Below are 25,117 nucleotides of genomic sequence, written 5' to 3'. Positions count from 1 at the left end.
GACAAAAATACAAGTTTAAGACAAACATACGTAAATATATCTATCTTTATACCTTTCTGTCAGAAGATGCAAACAGTAAACAGGAACCTGCCCAGAGTTCCTGGTAGAAGAATAGAGTAGAGTAGAGTAGAGTAGAGTAGAGTAGAGTAGAGTAGAGTAGAGTAGAGTAGAGTAGAGTAGAGTAGAGTAGACCAGACCAGACCAGACCAGGTTGGAAGAGACCTTCAAGATCATCACATCCAACCCATCATCCAACACCACCTAATCAACTAAACCAAACACCCTATCAAGTCTCCTCCTAAACACCTCCAATGATGGTGACTCTACCACCTCCCTGGGCAGCACATTCCAATGGGCAATCATTCTCTCTGTGTAGAATTTCTTCCTAACATCCAGAGTGAACCTCCTCAGAACTCATGCATCAACATGTGGGGCATAATTTTGTTAAAGTGAGCAAATTTAATCAAATATTATCAAAACAAATGCATATTTTTCTGAGCATGGCACACAGTAAAATGGCACTTTTAACAAAGTGAAAGGCTGCATACCCTCTTCAGTGAGTGCTGTTTTCACAGTAAGACATATGGCACTGGCTGAAATATCTGTATTGTAAAACATGTTCTCTAAAAAAAAAAACATTAGCAAGATGAAAATGCATCTTGCTGCACATTCCTCCAGACTAATATATGCTATCTTTGACATAATTCAATTCATAATGTACAAAGCTGGTGTTCCTTTTCCAGACTAAGACACTGAACTTACTAATGCTGACCTGTAAAACTGATGTAAAAGAAACCACAACTCTCCTCTATCAAATAACCGAGTGCCATCATTTTAGTGCTTCATAAATTCTCAATTTTCATCCATTTTGTGTGTACATTTTTAAATAGCCCCTTGAAATAATTCAGTTTGTCATTCATCCAAATTATAACAATTCTCCAAATCATTTACAGAAAACATTTTGATGCTGACAGCTTGCAGTTTGTCTTACTGGCCATAGCCATATTTCTTTCACTTGCCCATATTATAACAGCTACTGATTTTTACAGAGTCATTTATATTTTACATGTGAAATAAGCTGATGTGAATGTAAAGCATAATCTTCAAGTAATTACTGTGCTCAGCTTCCACAGGAATTTACACTATTTATTCCTTTTGCTCAACTGCCTGCTACCCAACAGTTGCACAGTGAAGGAGAGCATAGATTTTCTTATTTACCATGAAACTGCATTGATTTGTGCCAAACATATGGCAGATTAGCAATTAATCGATTCCCTGTCTCTAGATTGTTCCACATATTACTTGCTCATATCAGCAACAAGGGTGCTTTTGAAATCTAGCATGACAAATCTCAATGTTGCCATTCCTAGCTTGCTGAAGAGTCTTTTCTTTGCACTTTTCCCAGTCCCTAATGACTTGCTTGTCCTTGATTTCTCTCTCCTGGTTAACCTAAGGCTCTACCTGTGCAGTCTTCAGATGTGCAACCCACGACTTGCACAGGTTTCCTGGTTTTCCCACAAGAGGTCAGGGTTGTGTTATTAGAGTACGCACCCAAAGCAACAATTAATACTCATTTTGATCAATTCATTGTATCGTTATCCTAGTATCAAGACCAAGCAAGAATGTTTCTATCTATTATTTTACTTCATATTACAAAGGCGTATCACTATGTGCAATGACCTCATCATCATTCTGGCATTGGCTTTCTACCCAAATGCACTAAACCAGAGTGGTTTCTGTTAGAAAAAAAATGCTTACATGTATGGCCAGAAACAGAAATCTTTCACTTAGGTTACGTAGTGCTCCCTGCACAGAACAGTTCAGGCATTTGCATCAGAGCAGAAAAGAAGATCTGTAAATTTCTTTTTCTGTGCATTTGCATTCCTTCTCATCTGAGTCTCTCTTTTTTCATATGTTTTTCTCATCACCCATAACACTGCACGCACACTGGCTAGGCAGATTTCTGGCACTGATGGCTGGGTTAGCCAGTCCATGGACATTTGGATGCTGTCACTTGGAAAATTATAATTACAAAGGGCTCATCTCATTTTTCCTTTAGGCTGAGTAGAACTACGAAGGGTCTGTAGTCCTTGTTAACTAAAAGCAAAAAGGCCCACTTGTAGGACTTTATTAACTTAAATATATTTGTCCTTTATAAATGTAGTTTAAAAATCAGCCAGTGCATTTAAAATCACTATGAGAACATTTTCAGAGAGGAGTGCAAGAACAATGGGCACGGAATACATTGCATAAGTCTTGTTTCCTTAGAAAACCATGCCAGAATCAAAAATATCCATGTGAAAGGTATGAAAATGGCAGAAAAACTCTCCAAAATGACAATTTTCCTTTCTAAGAATTTATTTTACAGACCTGGTCTGTGATAAAAATAAACTTAGCATAATACAGAGCATTGTTTACAGAAATTCAAACCACTTACTTTTATTTCTGATTAATGTCTGCAATGAGACATTGTGTGCTAGGACATTGATTTGGATCGTTTTTAACTTTGTAGATGTACTAGTTAGGACATTTATTGGACAGCAGTGTCATAATTTTAAATGGATAAGGGTAAAAAAAAAAGAAAGAGGAAATGAGGAGGAAAGGGAAAAAGAAAAAGGCACAGTAAATTGAAAAAAAAAGCAGAGTGTGATTTTCTGTTTTACAGCCAATGTCCTTATGTGATTATTGCTTGGTGGCATATTTGAGTAGCCCAAGGATAGAAATGTCAATACAAACACAATTTTCAGAATGGTTCAAATGGAATTAATACTTACAGGCGCTTCAGTTCAGAAAGTCCATTGAAGGCCCCTGGCTCAATTGTGCTGATCAAATTATTCTTCAGATCTCTAGAGAGACATAATAGAATGGGGCAATTAATTATCACTTTACCTACTGTACTACCACTGTATCACAGTATCACTAAGGTTGGAAGAGACCTCAAAGGTCATAGAGTCCAACCTGTCACCACAGACCTCACGACTAGACCATGGCACCAAGTGCCACGTCCAATCCCCTCTTGAACACCTCCAGGGATGGTGACTCCACCACCTCCCTGGGCAGCACATTCCAATGACGAATGACTCTCGGTGAAGAACTTTCTCCACACCTCGAGTCTAAACCTCCCCTGGTGCAGCTTGAGACTGTGTCCCCTTGTTCTGGTGCTGGTTGCCTGGGAGAAGAGACCAACTCCTACCTGGCTACAACCACCTTTCAGGTAGTTGTAGAAAGCAATGAGGTCACCCCTGAGCCTCCTCTTCTCCAGGCTAAACAATTCCAGCTCCCTCAGCCTTTCCTCATAGGGCTTGTGCTCGAGGCCTCTCCCCAGCCTCGTTGCCCTTCTCTGGACACGTTCAAGTGTCTCGATGTCCTTCCTAAACTGAGGGGCCCAGAACTGGACACAGTACTCAAGGCGTGGCATGAAATGCAGAGCCGTTCTAACCTTTATTTGTCTTAGCTAAACCCAAGAATTAATTCCTTTAAAATAGTGACATCAAAAACATTACATCATTTGTGGGTTTTATAAACTTTTTTTTTCTCCAAGTAAGATCATTATGTTTAGATGTTAAAAAAAAAAAAAGGGGGGGGTGGGGGTGGGGGGATGGAATAAATCTGTTTGCTTTAATTCCTCTCCTGTTTATACATTTTACAAGCTTACGAGTCATTCTTGCCCCAGGAAAAGTCTTTTAATCAATGAGTGAATAAAACAATCAGTCAGCAAAGCAGCAGCCTTTTAGCTTGTTTATTCATTGTGCTGTGCACTTTACACTTAATAAATTTCTCATTTCAACCTAATGTAGGCAAAGCAGCTGGCATGTGAGACATAAACAGATAGGCCAAGTTTCTGTCCTGAAATCCCAGCAATATCTCTTATTTGGCAGATAGGTGCTTCATTCTCCACTTGCTGAAAATCCAGAGGATTGGTTCTTGCACAGATAAAGAATATTTCACTGGCATTAGTAATCTCATCTGCTCTTGGCACAGCGCTTGGGGCCACGACATTGCTCTTAGCTCAGTCCCCACAGAGATTTACTGCTGAATTGTCTCAAGACTCTTTGTGATGCGAACCCTGAGGAAACGCCTTCAGTGCAATTAGATAAGCAGGCCTAGGGGAGAAATGCTGTAAATTCTTACAGAGCAAGTGTTCATCTTCTGATAATTTGCAATTCATACGGAACAACTGGTGCACAGCAGTATCACTGCTGATTCTCAGACTGGCCACCTCCAGGATATTACAGCACATAAACTGCTTGGCTCTGCCAAAGTATAAATGTATCAACAGCCACATGAATCATCTTATTTATGATTTTTTTATTCTATAGCAAATAAAATGCATGCTAAGTGAAAATTTGTTTCCACCAACTGTGATTGTCCTCACTAGAACAAAATGTCAGCCAAAATGTTTAGTTTGTAGTAGGATATATTTTAATTTCACAGTCAGAAATACTTTTTTTAAGTCCTTTCTGCAGATCTTTTGACTACAGTTCCAGAAATCTGTGTCTCACATGCACTTTGTCTCAGTGATGATGTTAATGAGTGATCTGTCCCTAACAAAGATTTCACTCAGATTCTTAATGGTCAAGTTCAGCTTTCAGCATGGAACACTAAGAGTCCTTAAGAAGATAGTAAAACATTTTGATTACTAATGTACAAGATGATTTGTCTTACACAGAAGAAGTTAGATCTATCAAATCCACAGCAAACAAGGAGTAGAATTTTGATGGAAAAAACCCTGGAATATCAGTTTCATTTAGAAAATATATAGTTACTCAACTGCCTAAGTTGTAAAATCCTAACTGTAAATGAGATTCAAGGTAATCGCTTAGCTTTTGCTAATTTCTACCCAATTCAAAGCTTATGATGCATAGTCAGCAAGGTATGACACACACATATGATACATGCCAACATTTGATGTACAACAACTTTAGATTACCATTTCTTCTTTGTTCCAGTTTGCCCTATATAAAATGCTTTCATCATGAATCAGAATCACAGAATCAACCAGGTTGGAAGAGACCTCCAAGATCAACAAGACCAACTGATCCCCCAACTCTAACTAATCAACTAGACCATGGCACTTGGTGCCTCACCCAGACTTTTCTTAAACACCTTCAGGGACATTGACCCCACCACCTCCCTGGGCAGCCTATTCCAATGGGCAATCATTTTTTTCTGTGAAGAATTTTTTCCTAACATCCAACCTAAACTTTCCTCTACACATCTTGAGACTGTGTCCTCTTGTTCAGGTGCTGGTTGCCTGGGAGAAGAGACCAAAACCCACCTGGCTACAACAATGCTTCAGGTAGTTGTAGAGAGCAATAAGGTCTCCCTGAGCTTTCTCTTCTCCAGGCTAAACAAGCCCAGCTCCTCAGCCTCTCCTCACAGGGCTTGTGCTCCAGACCCCTCACCAACTTTGTTGCCCTTTTCTGGACACGTTCCAGTAACTCAACATATTTCCTGAATTAAGAAGCCCAGAACTGGACACAGTAGTATAGAATAGAATAGACCAGACCAGACCAGGTTGGAAGAGACCTTCAAGATCATCATGTCCAAACCCATCATCCAACACCACCTAATCAACTAAACCATGACACCAAGCACCCCATGAAGTCTCCTCCTAAACACCTCCAGTGATGGTGACTCTACCACCTCCCTGGGCAGCCCATTCCAATAGCAAATCACTCTCTCTATGAAGAATTTCTTCCTAACATCCAGTCTAAACCACCCCTCGTGCAGCTTCAGACTGTGTCCTCTTGTCTGGTGCTAGTTGCCTGGGAGAAGAGACCAGCCCCCACCTGGCTACAACCTCCCTTCAGGTTGTTGTAGAGAGCAATAAAGTCTCTCCTGAGCCTCCTCTTCTCCAGGCTAAGCAACCTCAGCTCCCTCAGCCTCTCCTCATAGAGCTTGTGCTCCATCTTTCCTAAATTGAGGGGCCCAGAAATGGACACAGTACTCAAGGTGGGGCCTAACCAGTGCTGAGTAGAGGGGGAGGATGACCTCCCTGCTCCTGCTGGCCGCTGTTCCTGATACAGGCCAGGATGCCATTGGCCTTCTTGGTCTGTAGCACCTGATCTTGTGTTGTTATTGAAAAAAAAAAGAAAAAAAAAAAAAGGCAAAAAAAAAAAAAAAGGCAAAGAACCAGGAAAAGGTAGGAAAATTGGAATAAAACAAAGGCTATACTTTGAGTCTTTTAAAAATGTAAGTACTGCAAAGCATACATGCTGACTTATAAGGAGTGCCTGTGATTAAGTAATTTAACTGAAGTTACAAACATTCACAGAGCTAGGAAATATATTAAGAAAATTTTTTAGCCATGAAGGTCCAAAAATTAGTGGTTTAATTTTCTTACTGTTTTTATCTCAGCTTGTTTTAGATATTTCAAAGTTCTTTTCTTCATCTGCTTTTTTCTCTAATAAACCACTAGCCCTATGTTAAGCAAATAAACTCAGTAAACTATGCTAACCTCAGTCCCACACAAATACAGTGGTTATTAGAGGAACATATTAAAAATGCATCAACTGTTTCAGTTCTTTAGTACTGCTGTAACTTTTAAACAGTGCCACATGACTGTATGCAAACTCAAGCATATGCACTGCTGGGTATAGTTCATTCCTATTTGCTGGAGTCACAGGGGCAGTCCCTCGCTCATTGCTAAGCTAGTAAAAAGCATAAAGCCCAGAAGCTGCTGCGCTGCTACCATGCAGTACAGAGGTAAAACTGTCTGTACTGCCTGGGAAAGGGAGTGAGTCAGAGCCCATGAAATTCTCCATGGTCCTGAGTAAACAGAAATATGAGGCAGATGCAAGAGAAGAAAAAAATGGCACATTGGAGGGTAAGAAAAAAAGGAAACTGTTAGATGAGGAGACAGGTAACAGCACCAGAAAAGAGGCAGAGCTTGGGCAAGGGCACCAATGCTGATTGGAGCCTTCTTAAGAAAGCTGTACAGGCTATGATTAATTTTAGGAACATCACTAAGTTTTTTCCCTTTCTCCTGGAAATCATACAGGCAAAATAATGGCAGAAACAGACATTAAGGTTGGTGCTTGCACCGATTCTTATCCAGCAAAACACACAACAACCCCACAGAGAGAAAAGAATCAGGGGCTACAGTCATCCTCATGCAGGCATTCTGCACTTCTCCCCTATTCCCTGGGCCAGGCAAAACAGTTTCTTTCCTTGCTTTGTTCCATTCCCTATCACTGGATTTCAATGAAAGTGACAGTAGCTGATTCAATCACAAATTACATACAGGGGATGATGCTTGTTATCATGAAAACACTCCCACTGGGGAAAAAAAAAGGTTTGTTGTTTTTTTGGGGTGGGTGGTTGTTTTGTTTTAATTTTGTGGTCAAACGTTTTCATCTTAGTTCCCCAGCACCACCACCAGCTACTAGATTCAAATTTCTTTTGCCTCATCTGCTCAACAAGTTTTGACAATTCCTTTAACTCCAAATTTTCCACACTTCCTCATAAACAAAGCTGTTTACACAAAACTTCTGTAAACTCTTCTCCAGTATCCCATAAACTCACAAAGATAAGACAGTATGTCTGGTAAAAGTTAATCTACATGAGTATGTTTTCCTTTGATGGTTTAGGATTTTTGCTGTGTGGGTGAGCCAAAGCCTCTTTTTTTTTTTTTTTTAACCTTCAAATATTCAGTAATAAACAATTTGGTTTACTCTGGTTCTTTTCACATCAAACACCAGGGCTTAGCTTTCTCTAGCCAGCACTACTGACAATACCCTCACAAATGAAATGAAGATCCTTTTGCTTGTACAGTATGTAACTGCTTAGGCTGAAAGAAGCTCTTTAACTTGCAGAAGTGAGTCCAGAGGAAAAGACTGAAAGGATGCTGCTCCCACACATGAACTTCTGATTTTAAAAAGACAAAACCAAACAAACAAAACAAAACCCAAACCAAAACAGAAACAAAACAACAACAAAAAAGCGCCAAACCAACCAAACCAAACAAAACACATGAAACACATGAAAAAGCAACCAAAACCCCCCCAAACAACAAAAAACCAAACAAAAAATTCCAACTTAATACTATCAGTCCATTTGATCTATGCTGATTTATCTCAGGCTTTACATTAGGACACATTTGAAATTAACAGAGCAAATATCCACATTTTAGAGAGGGAAAACTGACAGTTTAAATCATTAAACTTGATATCAATTACACACAGTCTGTGTTAACTGACAACTCATCTCAATGCTCTGCAGGTTTTAATTAGGTGAGCTGATCATCTCTTGTGGCCAACAGTGGTAACAGCTCACAAGACATAGAAAAGTCACTATGGGTGGCAAACTGTTGGCAGGTGAATTTTAATGCCAGTCAAAATAACCAAGAAGACAAAAGGCGTCCCATTTACTGAAATTCTTTGTTTTCTAGTTTATGGCAGCTTCTCTGTTTCCTCATAACTTGTAATCACAGAGGAAAGAAAAACAAAACAAAACTAAACAAAATCCCATAATCCTAAATCATCATCTACAGGCAGAAAAAAAAAAAGCCAGTTTAATGTTAGTAGAAGGCAGATAATCTCAAGGAAAAGCGTCCATCAGCTGCACTACCCAAAACAGGACATCTGGTCTCCTTATTTTGGGAATTACACTTAAGTTAGGTAGGTCATTTTAGTAAGCATATTCTCAGAAAATTGCAGATGATTATACTACCCACAATTCTGGTACTTTCTTAGTAATTAGTATTATTCCATAATGTTTCCATGTACTTCTGGCCTAACAAAATAGATGTTTTCGTCCTCATTGTCCGTGAAGACTAAAATGTGATTACAACAAAGAAAATTATCACAACTGTTAATCACTTAGAATTCTTCTGCATATAGGAGAATATGTATTTCCTTGCCTCTCGTATTTTTTTCCAAGTTATTTTTATTAAAATATTAAATTAGTTTCTCCACTTCCTAGTTTAGCCAACAGTTTGTAATACGGAAGCCTTCTAATGCCAACTATCAAATTTCACTGAGCTAAATAAAGAAACAAGAGTAAATTTTGGTTGTATGTTTACATTTTTTCCCCCAAGAGCTACTTCTGAGGTTTGGCAAAAGGTCATGGTCCGAGGCATGCCAAACAGCAGCCTAGCCTGGGCCACACACATGCATATATACCACGCAAGGGATTTTATCATTAACCAAAAGTAAGAGAAGAGGGAAAGAACACCAGTAACATAATATCAAATGACCACAGCACAACCCAGTTAAAGGCCAAAAATAAATAATTTTCTAACTACCAGTTATGGTTTTGCATCATATCTGATGCAGCATTCTAACTTTAAAGTATGTATTCTGAAGCTGAATGACGTGTCATTAGTGGTGTGGGTGTATATATATCTATCTAGTGGCATGATCTGAAAATAAACCAAAACCAAGTCCCTTGTACAAGTACAGATAGATGGGAGCTACAGGAAGATTGTTGTTGAAGATTGCTGAAGTTGTTATAACTGCAACACTTACATTAAGGCTTCATAAAAATAAAATACTACAATATTTATTGAAATATATTTCCCCTAATTTTATTTCTCTTGCTAGTGATATTTGTTGCACAGTACTCTGATCTTAACTAGATGTGAACAGAGAAAATAACAATATAGAATGCACCAGTACACCTTAGGGGCTGCCCTGCTGGAAAGCAGCTCCACGGAGTATGTCCTAGTGGACAGCAAGCTCTTCATGGGACAACAATGGGCCCTGGTGGCCAAGAGAGCCAATGGTATCTTGGGGTGCAGCAAGAAAAGTGTGTCCAGCAGGTGTGGGGAGGTTCTACACCTCTAATCTGCCCTGGTGAGACCACACCTGGAATACTGTGCCCAGTTTTGGGCTCCCCAGTTCAAGACAGAGACCTGCTGGAGAGTCCAATGGAGAGCTATGAGGATGATTTGGGGACTTGAGCATCTCTCCTATGAAGAGAGACTGAAATACCTGGGGCTGTTCAGTCTTGAGAAGAGAAGACTGAGAGGGAATCTCATCCATGTCTATAAATATCTGAGGGGTGGGTGTCAAGTGGAGGGGGCCAAGCTGTTTTCAGTGATGTGCACTAATAAGACAAGCAACAAAGGGTTCAAGCTTGAACATAGAAGGTTTCACCTCAACATGAGGAGAAACTTCTCTACAGTGGGGGTGACGGAGCACAGAAACAAGCTGTCCAGAGAGGTTGTAGAGTCTCCTTCTCTGGAGACTTTCAAAACCTACCTGGATGCATTCCTGGGAGGATTACCCTAAGTGATCCTGCTTTGGCAGGGGGGCTGGACTCGATCTCTGGAGGTCCTTTGCACCTCTAATTATTGTGATACTGTGACTACATGATTGAAGATTAATCTCAAATGGTTACAACTGTTAACAAAGGAGAGTTTCCTTTTCACTTACAAATCTGAACTTACATAAATTACATATAGTAACCATTAAGCACTGTCTACATGTATATAGATAATTTGTATGCATATGCAAATAACAGTCCCACAGGTAAAAACACTCATGAATTCTTCTAGAGAATATCACAAGCTGCTGGGATTTTGTGTTTGAAATATTGCCTTCCTGATGGCTTAGTTGAGAGGTAAATGAAATAAGAGGTGGAGGCTACTAAGGGGACTTTACAAGAACATTTAATAGCTACTCCAGGCCTCTCAGCTATTAGATGCCTTGTGTGGTCAAATTCCTGATTACCTAAATATGTTCCTGAGATTTTTTTGATGCTTCAACTTCACAGTATGCACTAACACAGTATAAAACACTGTAGGGGAAAAAAAGAATATATTATATACAGTCCATTAACAAAATAATCAATTTATCTTAAACTACATTCTGACATTTTGGGCATTTTGTACTAACAGCTATGCCTTCAGACACTGCAGAGTCTTCTTCCTCGCCCCTCCCCCCCAACCCCCCGCTCCCCATATATGTGTAGATAACAAGCACATTCAACTAATTCCAGTACTTTGTTCAAATTCCTGACATTGATACATCTTTCATAAAAAATTATAGCTTGTACCAAGAGGACATCTGTGTTTAGAAAGCTGTCATTATGGTGCTGCAAACTTTCCAAAAAAGCTCTGAGAAGAGCAATCAGTTGTTGAGCAGACGCCAAATACCAGTGAAATATGACTGACTTGCCACATTTTGCATATTACTATGAAACACCAGCAGAAAAAAAACCAGCAACACAAAACCAACAAAGGTCACTTATTTCTCATGCAAAATATTCCAGCTAAACTAAGCAGTACCTTTGACCAAGAAATTAATGCAGGCTTGGGACACTGTTGAAACGTTATTATGATCACGGCAGTAAGAATAAGGCATAGTCAATGACAAAAAACATCCATTTAGCACCCATCCTGCAGTCATGATAGAGATTGTTAGTTAGCAGGCTTGGCTATATGAACAAAGAATTAAAATATAAACACATTTGAAGACATTTCAAATAGGCCTATCTGTTCAGTACCTATCTGGAGTCAGGGAGTCATTATTATACTACGATGTCCTGGATATTATCAAAACTTATTTTCATCTCCAGTGTTGGTGAATTCATTGCTGGTCATACACTACAGACCAAGAGAAAGGTAGGTTAAGCACTATCAATTACCTGTTACCATCACCGATAACAAAAGCACTCCCATACAACTCCAGAGCTCTTGTCTTAATTGTTTTGTTGTTTTTGTTGTGTTTGCTTTTTTTAATTGTTATGAGAATGGATATTCAATCTGCTTTCCAGAATCAGAAAAGCTATGGCTGCTTTGCTGCTAAGTTTCAAGACATAAACATAAATCTTATTTTATTTACATTATTCCCACAAGATAATAAACTTAAACATAAATATTTTCAGTAATAGTCTGATAATTGTCTTTTTGCAGATGCAGAGGCCACAGGTCTACCATTTGTTTAGCATGTTTGTGCATGTTGATTACGCATTTTCCTTTAGTCTTTTTTAATCCAAGCCATTTCTGGTCGGATTACCTAAAACAACAGACCCTAAGGACTGGACAGAAAAATATAACTGCTGCCTATTCAAGGCACTAATGAAAGATTGGAAGTTTCAAACCACTCACTTGATAGCAATGATGACATATAGAACAACAGAAAGGTCATCACATTTGTTTTTTAATTTAAAAATGATGACTCATTCATATCAAATGTGCTGTGGTAATTTGGCAGTTACTCATTATTTAGGAACATGCCTAAAAGTGTTAAACAAAGTGCCAATAACGGCAGCTGAAACAAAACAGATCCAGGCTTTATGGCAATTTGCTTGCTCAAAGTATCCCACAGAATGCCACAATGTACTTAATTGAAATCATAATAATCACAGAGCAAGAATGTAAGGCTCAGGGATTTTAATTGAAAGAGCAGCATGTCACATCAAAAAAAAGAAAAGAAGTGTAAAATGCTTGGTAAAGGCAGATAAACTTTCATTGCAATTATTTTGTTGATACATTTTTCTACATGTATATAGAAGATGAACATTTTGTAAGATTAATTTATCCAGTATAAACTCTAGTTTCATTCTAAATATACCACCAAACAATCAGAATCTGGCATGAAGATGTTAAGATGTTAGGTACCTGCCTTAAGTTTACCATTTTGTCATTGACAACAGAAAATATATTTTTAATAAAATAAAAACCATCTATGCTTTCCAGATTTTTTCCCCTCCCCTCAGCCTCTTTTCAAGAAGAAAAAAAATAAGCAAAATATTCCAATTCCAGCATACACAACTGTTCCTATATATGCTTGGGGTTTTTGCCTGGAAAATGCCACAAAACCAGAAATGGTAGGGTCACATTACTTGTGAAAGTTATCTCCTAAATAGGTGCAAAAGCACGTTTGGAAATTGTAACTTGGGGAGTTGAGATGGGGTGGCTGTGCTGTCCCACAGAAGTCCTGTGCATCAGTGAAAGTCAGAAAGGTCAGAAGCAACAAATGCCAGGAGAAGCACACAAAGCGGATTGCGGTGTCCACAGCTTTGCAGGCAGCTCTGCAGTGCCAGTAAAAAATACCTCCATGAGCGTTAGCAATCATGCCCTGGTGTACAGCAATATATTTGGCACAATGTTGATTACAGTAGCAGAGACTGTGTCTGCCTATAACTGTGTAGAGCACAAAAACCTTTGGTGGCTGAAAAGAGCCAGAGGCTTCCTTAATTTCTACACGCACTGGGGCTTCTCTGTGTGTTCATGCCTAGAAGGCATTTCTGCAGAGCTTAGGTTTTGTTTTGAAAAAAGGCCAACCATTGGGGAAAAAAGAAGCCAAAGGGAAAAGAAAATAATTAAAAAATCATTTCTGAACTGAATTCCAACATGTGAGAAAACCCTTTGCAAAGGCAGTGGAGTAGTAAGGAAATAAGTACCTCCAACTTAAATGCAGAGACCAACCAAAATGTAAAACCTAGAAAGACACCTAGAAGGTGATTAAAAATACTTTCTACTGAAAAATGTTTAAAGCCTAGTGCAGGAGTTGTTATACCACATCCTAAGACCACACTCATTTGCCTGTTCATGATTTCTAGCAATATTCATAACCTCAGTTTTTAAAATCTGGGAATCAGTTTAACAGCGTAATTACCATTTCAGAAATGAAACACTGGAACTTTATCCAGCGTTTTCAGAAGTGCATCTACCATAAGAAATGGAAGACAGTAAAATAGATTTGAATGTTTACACCAAATTATCAGAAGTCTCAGGGTGTTTTGTTAGCTATGAGAACCACAAAATATATAAACAATTGTATCTTGGAGCTTTGGGTGTTTTGATTTGGTTGGGTTTTTTTGGTTTTGTTTTAATGAAATATTTGATTCTTTTTCTTGTACTAGAGCAATTCTTCATTTCTGAACTTCACAGAAATATTTTATTCACTGGCTTAAACCATTCAAACAAAATCTGCATTTCACCTTGAGCTGTAAAGGAAAGATAAGTATCTGCAGATGGCCCATAAATTAGCTTAGAGTAGTGTTGAGCCAAAAATAGGATAGTTTACTACTCAGTGTAAATAAAATGTGAATAATCTTTCCTGTAATATTTATTTTATTGCAGTGTTTTCATAAGACAGAAGTAGAACACTTCTAAAAATAAGGTGATTCAATTATGCCAAAGCAGGACTCCATCTGTCTGTCTGCTTACTATTTCTATGTAATCTCATTAAAAGAGTAAGAATCTTAATTAACGATATCACAAAGAACACAGTCACTGACTATATACTGAAGCCCAGGGGACCTGTAGTCATTACTTAGCTTGTGATGGACAGGACAACACTGCAATAGCCTTCACCCATCTCCAGAAACACATATACTTAAAGCCATTCTTCCTGTTTATTTAGAGTCAGAGCAACGCCCAGGTTCACCTAGTGTAGGAAGCCTTTACCAGATGAGGGGGCAACATTAAAAATAGAGACCATTTGAACACTTAGTTCAGCTAATGTTAGAGAGAACGTTAATTACATAGACATGCTGTCAATTAAAACTGTCAATAAGAAGTGCTTTAAGGATAACAGGGGAGAATTGTCTATAAGCAGTTTAGCTCAGAGGAATTAAATCTTGGTGAAAGGCTAGTCTGGGAATCCTTTTCCAGAAGCCTCTGTTATACATAAACTGGGGCTCTGGTAATAAGTTAGACAAATTTAAATAATATAAAACACAACCATGTGTGCCAATAAAGAGAATGGTCTCCTGCAGAAATTAGGGTTAATGAGAATCCTCTTCAACTATTCTGAAGAATTCCCTTGAATATTTCCACTGCCACATTTTTACATTTGCACTTTCCTGCAGTTCCTTGCCAGAAATTAGTTTCTGCTAAAATTTCATATGACATGAATGATAGAGCAAACCAGAAGGATGAAAAGTAAAAGAGACAAGAGGATTTGTATAAATCTACAGTTTCTACAGTCTTTAAGCTCTATATGCTATACAATGAATATATTGTGAGATTTTCAACTACACATTATTTTAAACAACCAAATTCTTTCTTCTACCTCAGAAGTGTCAGATGGATAGTAATTTCAAGCCAAGCCTCTCCTATTATAAGTCAGTTGGCATATACTTTACAACTTGTCCCTGTTAGTGTCACTCAGAATGCTCTTTTTCAATGACTTCCATGATTTGTTACTTTTCCCCTAGTGTTTCAGACAAAAATCACATTTCATAAAAATAACATTTCCTTTTGTTTATGTAAATGTTTTGGTTATTCAGCTCTACACAATGCAAAGATTATTAAAATAGAATAAAATGAAAACAACAACAAAAATCAACACAGCCATAACAACACACAATAGTAGTTGGGGCCACAGGAACACCCATAGGCCTTCAAGCTCTGAAAGCATACCCAAAAAATGGAGAAAACAGGAAAAGAAGCATAAAAAAAGGATGCAGGGGGAAAAAGGGGTATGTTATTGTTGGAGATAATTATTGCTAAATGCTGCTAGCATGTTTCCTTCAGTTCAATAACGCTTCCTATTCTATCCTTCACACTACACAGCCTCCTCACTTTTTCCAGCTTGTGTGTTTCATGCCTTCCTTCATAGCATCTCTTTTCCTACCTTCTTCACCTCAGCCTCTCAGAAACAGTGCTTTGTTTCCAGTCATCCTGTGTAAGATCAGGGACTCAGCTATTCTCTCCCACACAGAATTCCACTTACTTGGTAACAAAACTTCATTCAGTCATGAAGAAGTAGAAAAGCTTACAGGTGCTTTGGGAAGCCACAACCCCATCTCTGTCCCTGCTTAATCGGCTGTTCAATGATGATTTCCTAATTGGCTATTTTATTTTCAGGTAGTTGTGGAGGTGCATTAAGGACTGTATTCCTCAGTAAAGCACACATACTACATTGAGAATAAAAGTATGGACAGGGGATTAATCAGCAAAAGATATCTCACTTTAAAGGTCAGAATCATGGCCATATATGATAAATCTTAATGTCACTCTTTTCCCTACCAAAAGAGCTGTTAACACCAGAGCTGCTGTTAACAGTGTTAACTCTGTGCTCCTAGAGCTAGAAGTATTACAGTAGAAACTTTGGTGGCAGCAAAGGTGCTTTATGGTGGCTATTTTAACACATATATTTATAAATGTGCACTTGATACATTTGCTCAAAGGGTAACAGCATCTGATACAAATCATCTGTAATCTTAATGACATCACTACATAAAACATCAGATGAGTATATTATGTAGCTGAGATGTCTGACTGCACATCAGACTAACAGAACTATTTGTAGTCCTAATGGGAAACATGAGCACAGATGCTCATAAATTCAATTAAGTGACCTTCTGAAATAGAGCTACACTGCATGTTACAGAAGTTAAAAAACCCCATAAAATAAATATATTGTCAATTATTCAAACAGATCTATAAACTACCTTTACAAGTTAGTTTATATTCCTGTCATTTATGACTACTAATGTTGACTTTTTATGTAGAACACCTTATATATTTTCTCTAATGGACAATGCCCTTATAAATCTATTCATCATTGTGCTAGTCCAAAAATCATCTTAGTTTCTAATCAACCAGTTTGTTCAACTATAGAAGTAACTACACTGCAGCAAAATGACGACTTCACAGCAAGTGTCCAGACAAAACTCCTACAAACACTGCATTTTGTGAGGTGTATAAAAATAATAACTTCTACATCTAATAAATGCAACTAAAGTAGTAGACTGTTAGACTATTTTAGGCCAGGAATAGAGCTACAGCTTACCATGAGGAACTGGCTCTCTATTTCATTGTATAGGTGCTTTGTACTGACTGGCCACACAGCAAAGATGCTTTTGCTGCTAACTTGACAGTAGAAGTGACTGCAAAACATGACCTTTTGTTCCTGCCTATGGTTGTCTAATACAAATTACTATCGCTCTGTTTACAAGCACTCACTTTTAACCAACAGTGTTTTCCCTGTATTTGTTTCCTTTACTAACTTTGCTAACCATTGAATTTCAAGCAGAAACTCCTTGCTTTTATCACATTCTGCACATTTTGTATTCATGCAGCACGAACTGTAATACCCTTGAAGATAATTTTCTATTAAGATATTTCCCTTGAATTATGTTTCATAAAAACCTCTATCTTCTATTCATTCCTCCCACTTTGAGGCATTTTTCTTTTACACCTGGAAAGCTAAACACTGTATGTTTTGCCCTTTGAAAAAGGGACAAATCCAGTAACTACTCATAAAACACATCACAGTACTTGACTGTTGTCTAAATAACTTGCAGCCAAACCCAAACTTCTTAATATTTTTATCCATTGCAGATTATGACCATGACATTCCAACACCACTCTGATTAAACAATCTTTAATCTTTTCTATAGTCCTGTTATGAACTCGTTAGGTACTAGAATAATTACTGTAACATAAATGACTAAAGACAAAAAATGTCTTGATTGTAAGGAACACAAAGCCAATTACCATTTCACCAGTAGAATATCACAGTATATTAGAGGTTGGAAGGGACCTCAAGAGATCATCAGGTCCCAACCCCCTGCTAAAGCAGGATCACTCAGGATAGTCCACACGGGAATGCATCCGGGTGGGTTTTGAAAGTCTCCAGAGAAGGGGACTCCATAACCTCCTTGTTCTCTTCATGAAGAAAATGTTCACAGATGAAGCTTTACTAGTCCTGCACAAATTATTACCGCATATCAAAAGGAACAGACTTTTCATATCCTTCCAAAGTCTCAAATAGAATGATCAATAGAACAACATCCATCCATGCAAATTTTAGAAAGCATTGTAGTATTTATGTTAGTTTTTTTGAAAAATCATATTATTTGACAAAATGTTTAGTATGCAGTTTGCACCACAGTGTATAAACCTCTCAAGTGGTCTCCTGTAAAAGCATCTTTCCTAACCGCAATTTCACTTGTCAAGAAAATGAAACCTCACTTTGGACGCTGCTATGTCTCCTTCAAAAATACTAAAATATTTCTTCTTTGGGGAGAGGTTTAGGGATGGGGAAACAATGCTGTTCCAAACTAGCATTTTCTTTCTAAGTTGCCATTTTTTTAAAGCAATCTCAAACCTCCTGAGCTGAAAACCAACTGACGAACTCTGTGCTTCATTCTGATTTCAATTCTAGGTAACTGTGAATTAAAGTACACCATAACTGTTTGTGAACTAGCAGAATCTGACTTTTTTATTAAAAGATGATTGTGAATCTCCTTAACAGATGGCCTAATGTGAAACTGGTTTATTGGGGAGCAGGTCACTCTGACTTTTCTAAGGTTAATACTCAAATTTTAATTCATCCTTTTCCAGGGGACTCTGCAAATAACTCAGCTCAACAGATTAGCAACAGTTGCGAGAGAGCTCAATAAATAATGCATGCGGTGTTCTTCGGAGCTTTTTCCTTTCTAAGTTATTTTTACTTAGCCAATATTGAGACATAAAAAACCTGTTGTATTTATACAAGCAGTAAAGAACACTGGGACACAGCTAGTTAAACCATGTTAAGTATTCAGCAACAGAAGAACAAACATTGCCAAAACAAAAAGCAAGACCAGATTATCTCCTCTTTAAATCAATTGACCTGAATGGCAGAAATCATTTTCATCACTTAAATGCTTAAAGTGTATAAAATTCAGAAATTACTTAATGCCTAGCAGAACTACAGTATATATACTGGCCACCTGAAGCATGATGGGAAAAGTGTTGGCCCAGGTCCAAAAAAGCACTTAGGCTGAGTAAAGTGAAACTTAAGTGGAACATTGATACTAAATCCTAGACCGCAATTCACAGCCCCCTCTTCATCTCCTACAAGTCAGAATGGCTGCAGGTACCTTCATCTTTGCAAATTCCCAAAGCACAGAAATGGTGCTGGACAAGCCAAACACCTCATAATTGGTCTTGCACAAAAGCTACTTGGGATATGCAGACAAGACATGCACACACTGCAGCACTCTGGGGGCTCTCTAAGGCCATCACCCCAGGGAATGGCGAAGGGTGAGGAAGTGTTGTCATCCTTCTTTTCTATGACAGCCCAGCAATTAGAGATGAGGAAATGAAAGTCATTGTTTCAGTACTATCCTTGCCCAGAAGGGATATATACCTACATTTAAAATGCACAGGAGCTGGAGAAACAGACAGGAGTCTCTGTTCCCCTAAACCAGTATTTGTGTATTTTATCAAATAAATGTTTATAGCAAAACCCATTTTCTCCTTGTTGATGAAACACCCTTGGCACTTGACTGCTTCTGTTTTTTTCTTTCCGACCCCATAAATCTTAAACACTTGACTGAGTATTGGCACAGCTCAATTTTAGCAAAAGGGCATTCCCACAGAGGTAGAAAACTTATGATGTGCTCCGGCTGAAGAGGCTGGACCACAGTCCTTCTCTTCCCAAGCAGATATTCCAACCCATATGCTGGTACAGAAAGAATAAAAGCACAATTATTTTCTTTTAGGACAACGTTTCAAAGGAAAATACAGTCACTTTGTGTCTATAAAGAGGAATGGCACCAGAAGAAGTATTAGGTTGCAAACCTCAGCTCCACAAAGAGTTCTAATTTAGGGCTGATCAGGAAAAAGTCATTGCAAGCTCCAGTATATCTGCAAGCCACCTAGTACCTGTTTAACCCCTCAGCATAAATGGCTGGTTTGGATCCTCTTCTCACACACCTAAATCTCTCTGTTCATTGTATGAAGAGCTTAGGCCTCCAAAGAGTAGATGAGAACTACATTTTGAAAGCTAAATATCTGTGCTATACATGACAGTGCTGAGAACCACTTACTGTATCTTGCTGCTGATGGGAGCCTTAGTGACTTCCTCATCTAGCCAACTGCTAAATTTTCTGTTTAAGGGCTGCATGTATTATTAACTACCCATTTGGCTGGTGTTTAGTTTGGTTTTAGGTGTTTTCAGATGGCTTTGAAATAGGCCAAGCCTAGAATCAACTCTCTCTTCAATCCAGCAAGCAAAAACCAAACAAGACAGTAGGAGCAAACCAGAGCAGAGAGCATAATTAATGTGACACACGCTCCCTTCCAATGCAGAGAGCTAAGGTATGTGTTTGGGATTGCAACTCAAATCTCTAAGAAGTAATGGCATAGTGCAATACCCCTAAGAATCACTGCAGGCAATACTTTGAAAACCACTCACTCTTCCCAGTTTTAAAAAGACATGGAACATAAGGCTAAATACGATTCTACATTTCCTTTCCCATACAAAGCATTTTAAAGATATACACTCTGCAGATATTTCACTCTTATCCCTTCCTTGTCGCTGATAAGTGGTGGGAAAGGGCAACTCAGAAAAAAAATGTCATCCTGTATCTGTCTCCCACTCAGTGCACACCAACCCAGTTCTCCAAAACCTCACCACAGCATCCAGCTCATTAAATTCAGCTGAAGGATGAGAACCAAGCTGCACCACTAAGTGTGCACAATTTGTGTTTACCAGCAAGAACACAGTATGCAGTGTTGTTTACAACAGACCCCGGAATATGGAACCATTCTTGTTGGCAGCTTTGACAATTTATCTATTCATAGCAAAGTGAAACAGAGGCTGCTTTAAAACTGTTGCTCCTTGTCCTAATGGAAAAAGAAGAATATTAAAAACTATCACAGTGAAAGCTCTGTTGCCATCAAAAGGTCATTGATTCAACAGACAAACAACCTAGTGTTAATGATTTAACAAAACATTTTTCACACAGATTACATGCTCATCCATCAATACGCAATATTTTTCACATCAAGAAAACAATCTCCCTTTAAAAAGCTACTTCCAAAGAGCTGTGTGCAGATCAAAAATGACATTTAATTACGCTCTTACCTAAAGAAATTAGTGAAAAACACAATTAAAGGAAAATACATTGCCATTGTTTGGAAGTAAGCTCATTAATGGAAGAACTATCCTAAAAAGTGAATAATTTGTATAACTTGTTCAGCAGCCTTTTGGTCTACATAGAGCTAAATGCAAGCAAACGCAGGGGCCTGGATTTCTTCAATCCCTTGTCTCTTTTGGAGTACGTATGTGCATGAGGGAAAGAAGCTAATATCTTGGCTTCATATAAGTTGACCATGACATTCCTCTCAAGTAGTATATGAAGTAAACATTACACATTATGTCAATCATTCTAAATTTAAGAGAACTAAAACTCACACAACAACCAACACAGCAAAAAGCAGTTAAGACTACTTAACTTACATTGAAGAGAGTCCTTTTTTGGCTCAAGAAACGTATGTTAAGAATATCTTGATTCTGAAATTGGCAGCATAATAATAATACAAAAATAATAACTATGTGCACTTAACTGTTATTGAAGGTACAGACAACAAAATGAGAAACTAACTGGAAGCATCACAACAGAACATTCCCCCCCCCCCCCCCCCTCTTTTTGTGAAAACTAAAAAGAGAAGCTTATTGATAGGTGTGTGTTAATAACATAGCCACCTCAAATGCAAGCTCCATTTTAACGTTATATTGACAGTATTCTGCACTATTTCTGGTAATTTACAATACATTACAATGTTTTCAAGAAATTAAAATACAAATTATTTATCAAAATACATACAGTCAATGAGTGAAAATGAAAATGGAAATGTTTCCATGCAGGCTTCAAAAGAATTTAGCAGATAAAGTCAAAATAGACAAGTTTAAATTTAACAAAACCCACCATCATCAGAGAAATTTAGCAGTTGTAGTTGCAGTCACATATGGATTTTTCCATAGTTGATGATGGCAACACAGTTGTTTATTATGAAGACCTATGGTGTATTTAACTATTCATTTTATAGCCTAAGTGGTATTAAATACGAGTTGAACATTGAAAATGCTGGCAGGTAAAGTTTGCCTTTTTTGTTGTGTATTAAATGAAGGCCCCTCTCATGTAGAGTAGAGATAAGTACAGACAGTCTTTTTAACTTAGAATCAATGGGTGACTGATCCAAAACAATGTCATATAGGTGGCATAAATTGAAAATCATTCCCTGACATACTACTTACAAGTGCAGAGTGCAACAGAATTAGGTAATTCAGAAAAATTATTTCAATACAACAGTAGATTCTGAGAGTATGAACTCAGCTGTGCAGGCATTTCAGTAGAGCATTTAAATTGTCTCATGGCAAGATACTAGAAATAACACATCTATCTGTGATTTATTTCCCACATTTTTTTTATTTGATTGTATCTTCAGTGTGGGAATTGCTCAGGCAGTATACCAGTGCAGTTCACCTAGAAACTTGTCAACATTTGGAGTAAGTAGTTACTCTCGGTTTACTAACAGGCTGGATTAGTACTAGTACAAGTTAACTACCCCAAAAACCCAGGGATAGTTATGACTAAGCACTGCTACATTCTACTAAGCTGATAAATCTGGATATTTAGATATTGAATAAAATGCAGAGGATGTTGGTCAGAATTATTTCAGCCAGTCCTTTTGTATATTTTTGTCTCAATGAGAAACTTTGACTCAATAAGAAGGGGAAAAACAAAACAAAACAAAACAAAAACATTACATTTATCTTAAAGAAGGCTCCAAGAAGTCCCAGTCAGGGCTGGAGCACTTTTGTGCTGTGTGAGCATATTTTTCCCCATTCTGTATACATATAGAATGACTGGACATAAGCTCACCTGTATGCAATCACTTGCAGGATCAGCCAGAAATGTTACATTACCTGCCCTAAAGTGGGCAGGATAAAATTCATAAGAGTGGAGTCACTGACCTCTGAGAGACCAGGATCAAGTCAAAGAAATTCTTGTCTTACAACTACTTCAAAAGCATCAGAAACACAAAGTAGTAGCTGAAATAAAATGTAAATTAAACATGATTTAAACAGATGAAAATGGCCCAGATTGCTCTGTGTGCGGGGAGTGTTCATTTTAGGCTAATTCTATGAACTATGAGCATTTGCCTGGGCACAGACCGTTCATGATACTGATTCCAATGAAAAGCTCCTTCCCAACCAATCTGTTCATTCTGACTTCCCTAATGTATTTATGACACCGGTATTTAAGGATCCGCACAAGATTTATAGGCTAACAGAGCATGAACTCTTGCCAGTAAAATCTTAATTACTTTCAGAAAAATGGGGACTGTGATGACTATGTTTATTGTTATAATCTTTTTCTTTTTGAACTAATCAAATACAGCTTAAATCATTCACTGGGAAGACAAAATATTCATAAAAGCTCTACAAGGCGGTAATTATTGAAGGAAGTATCAAAAAATTGCAGCTTTCCCAGTAGCAAAGAAGACTGTTCCAAGTCTGAAGAATAACCTGGCATAGACCAGCATTTCTGGTATTTATAAACATCTGCACTGTCACCCAGAAAACAGATAACTACTGTATAGTGTATTATGATCCTTAGTACAGCTGGTCCATTTTGTCTAAACTTTAAAAACCATTTCAAAAAATACAAAGCATTTTAAATGGATTTCAATGGCCTCTTTCTTTTTACATAAAATCGCTCAGAAGAAGGATGTTTTCTTAAAAACAATCTGCTATCTAGGTCCACCCTCCCAGGCATGTCCCTTGGAGCTGTTCCCAAACTATCCCGAAGCACTAGCATTTAAGCAACTGGAATGACAATTTCTTTTTAATTGTTTGAGATCCTGCAAGCTTCTGAGAACAAAGCATGCACATAAAGCACATTCTATGGCTACGATTCAAGTTCTTTTGAAAATAAATGATATAGTGAAAACAATGATATGTTCTATAAAGCAGTCTGACACTGGATGCTCAGCATTACACCGAATCATAGCCAAGATAATTTCCCACCCGTGAAATTGGACATACTAGAAGTGCAATAAAACTTACACAAAGCAACTTTCTGATTATGTAGAACCTAAAGCATTTGGTTGAAGTCTGAAGGGGCTTCACCGTGAAGAAGAAAAGATGTAGCCTGTTTAGGAATGGACAAAGTAGATAACAAATCCAACAGAGAAGTCTGATGGTTGGTAGTGATACGTTTTAGTATGACAGGAACAAGGGAGTATCTAATGAAGTTCAAAGACAATATATTTAAAGCTGACAAAAGGAAGTATTCTAACACAATATGTAATTAACCTACAGTCTTATTACTGAGATACATCACTGAGGTCAAGAGCTTAGCACAATTCACTAGAAGAATTATGAATTATATTCCTAATGAGGACATTCATGTACACATCAGACAGGATTTCAGAGGACGCATTATAAAAGGAGAAAATGTCTTTTATGGATTGGTTACTCTTTAATTGCCTTTTCTGAAGATTTGATAATCTTCTTATACATATGACTCAGTAGCATGAGTAACAGCACTAACTTTAAAGGAGTAGGATGCTCATCTCTGGAACTGGCAAAAATATTGGAGGAATTGCAAAGACACTCTGATTTACAGCATAATTTAAATTCTTCTAATTATACCAGTAAAAGCCATAATGTAAATGTTTTCAGGGCACTTTAAAACAGCTTAATGACGAGCAATTTTGTAACTAAATTACAGAATTAAGTTAAGCAAATTTAAACAATCTCTAAATAAAGTTAGATTTGTGTATTTACAAAGACACGGTACTTTTTCCACGTAGCCTTTCCAACAGGAGTACTGAAGTACTTCTCTTCCTTCACTTACCCTTTACACCTAACCATCTATCAGTTATTAATACTTTTCTACTCAAATGGCTCAGCTATAATGTAAACTTTGTGACAACTGATTTTGTAATTTAAAGCAAGGGTTTGAGCCGCTGTTTCTCACAGTTGGCATGTGTTTCCCAGGCAATACAGAGACCATCACGTTTATTAAATTAAGCTTTAGGCTTTCAGAAGACTTTGCAAAAGGTTATGTTTGCAATCTTCAGTGTTTATTTTACTATGAAACCAACACATTCAGCAATAAGTCAGATTTATTGTGAAAATAAACACATTAGGACCTTATAAATAGCTGTTAGAAAAGTTCCGTATGGTCTGCCAAAAGCCCCAAATGATTGGTTCATGAACTTTTCCTCTGTATGCTCTAATGGCTTGAAAAAATTGTTTATTTTTGACTGGTTATGAATAGATGAGGATTATATTTCATATACAGCCTCCATTAAAGTATCAGGATTTAGAAAACTTCCAAACTTTTAAGAAACTCCCATTAAAAAAATAAACTGTTGACAGTAGACATACATAATGGAATGGCAAAGGGGAGTGTTATTTTAAAGCTG

The 25,117-nt window shown here is 37.7% G+C and overlaps 1 protein-coding gene across 1 annotated transcript in view; it reads right to left on the bottom strand.

The window, feature by feature from the left end:
- ADGRA1 (adhesion G protein-coupled receptor A1) overlaps positions 1-25,117 on the bottom strand; it is a 255,796-nt gene that overhangs the window by 159,760 nt on the left and 70,919 nt on the right. The window contains exon 3 of the mRNA XM_054163535.1: positions 2,775-2,846. Within this exon, the coding sequence (XP_054019510.1) occupies positions 2,775-2,846 (72 nt within the window). The remainder of the gene's footprint in view (positions 1-2,774; positions 2,847-25,117) is intronic.

The sequence above is a fragment of the Dryobates pubescens genome, chromosome 8 (assembly GCF_014839835.1).
Source record: "Dryobates pubescens isolate bDryPub1 chromosome 8, bDryPub1.pri, whole genome shotgun sequence".
NCBI classification, from domain to species: domain Eukaryota; kingdom Metazoa; phylum Chordata; class Aves; order Piciformes; family Picidae; genus Dryobates; species Dryobates pubescens.
Note: the sequence above shows the minus strand (reverse complement) of the source record. Positions and strands in the feature narration are given on the sequence as shown.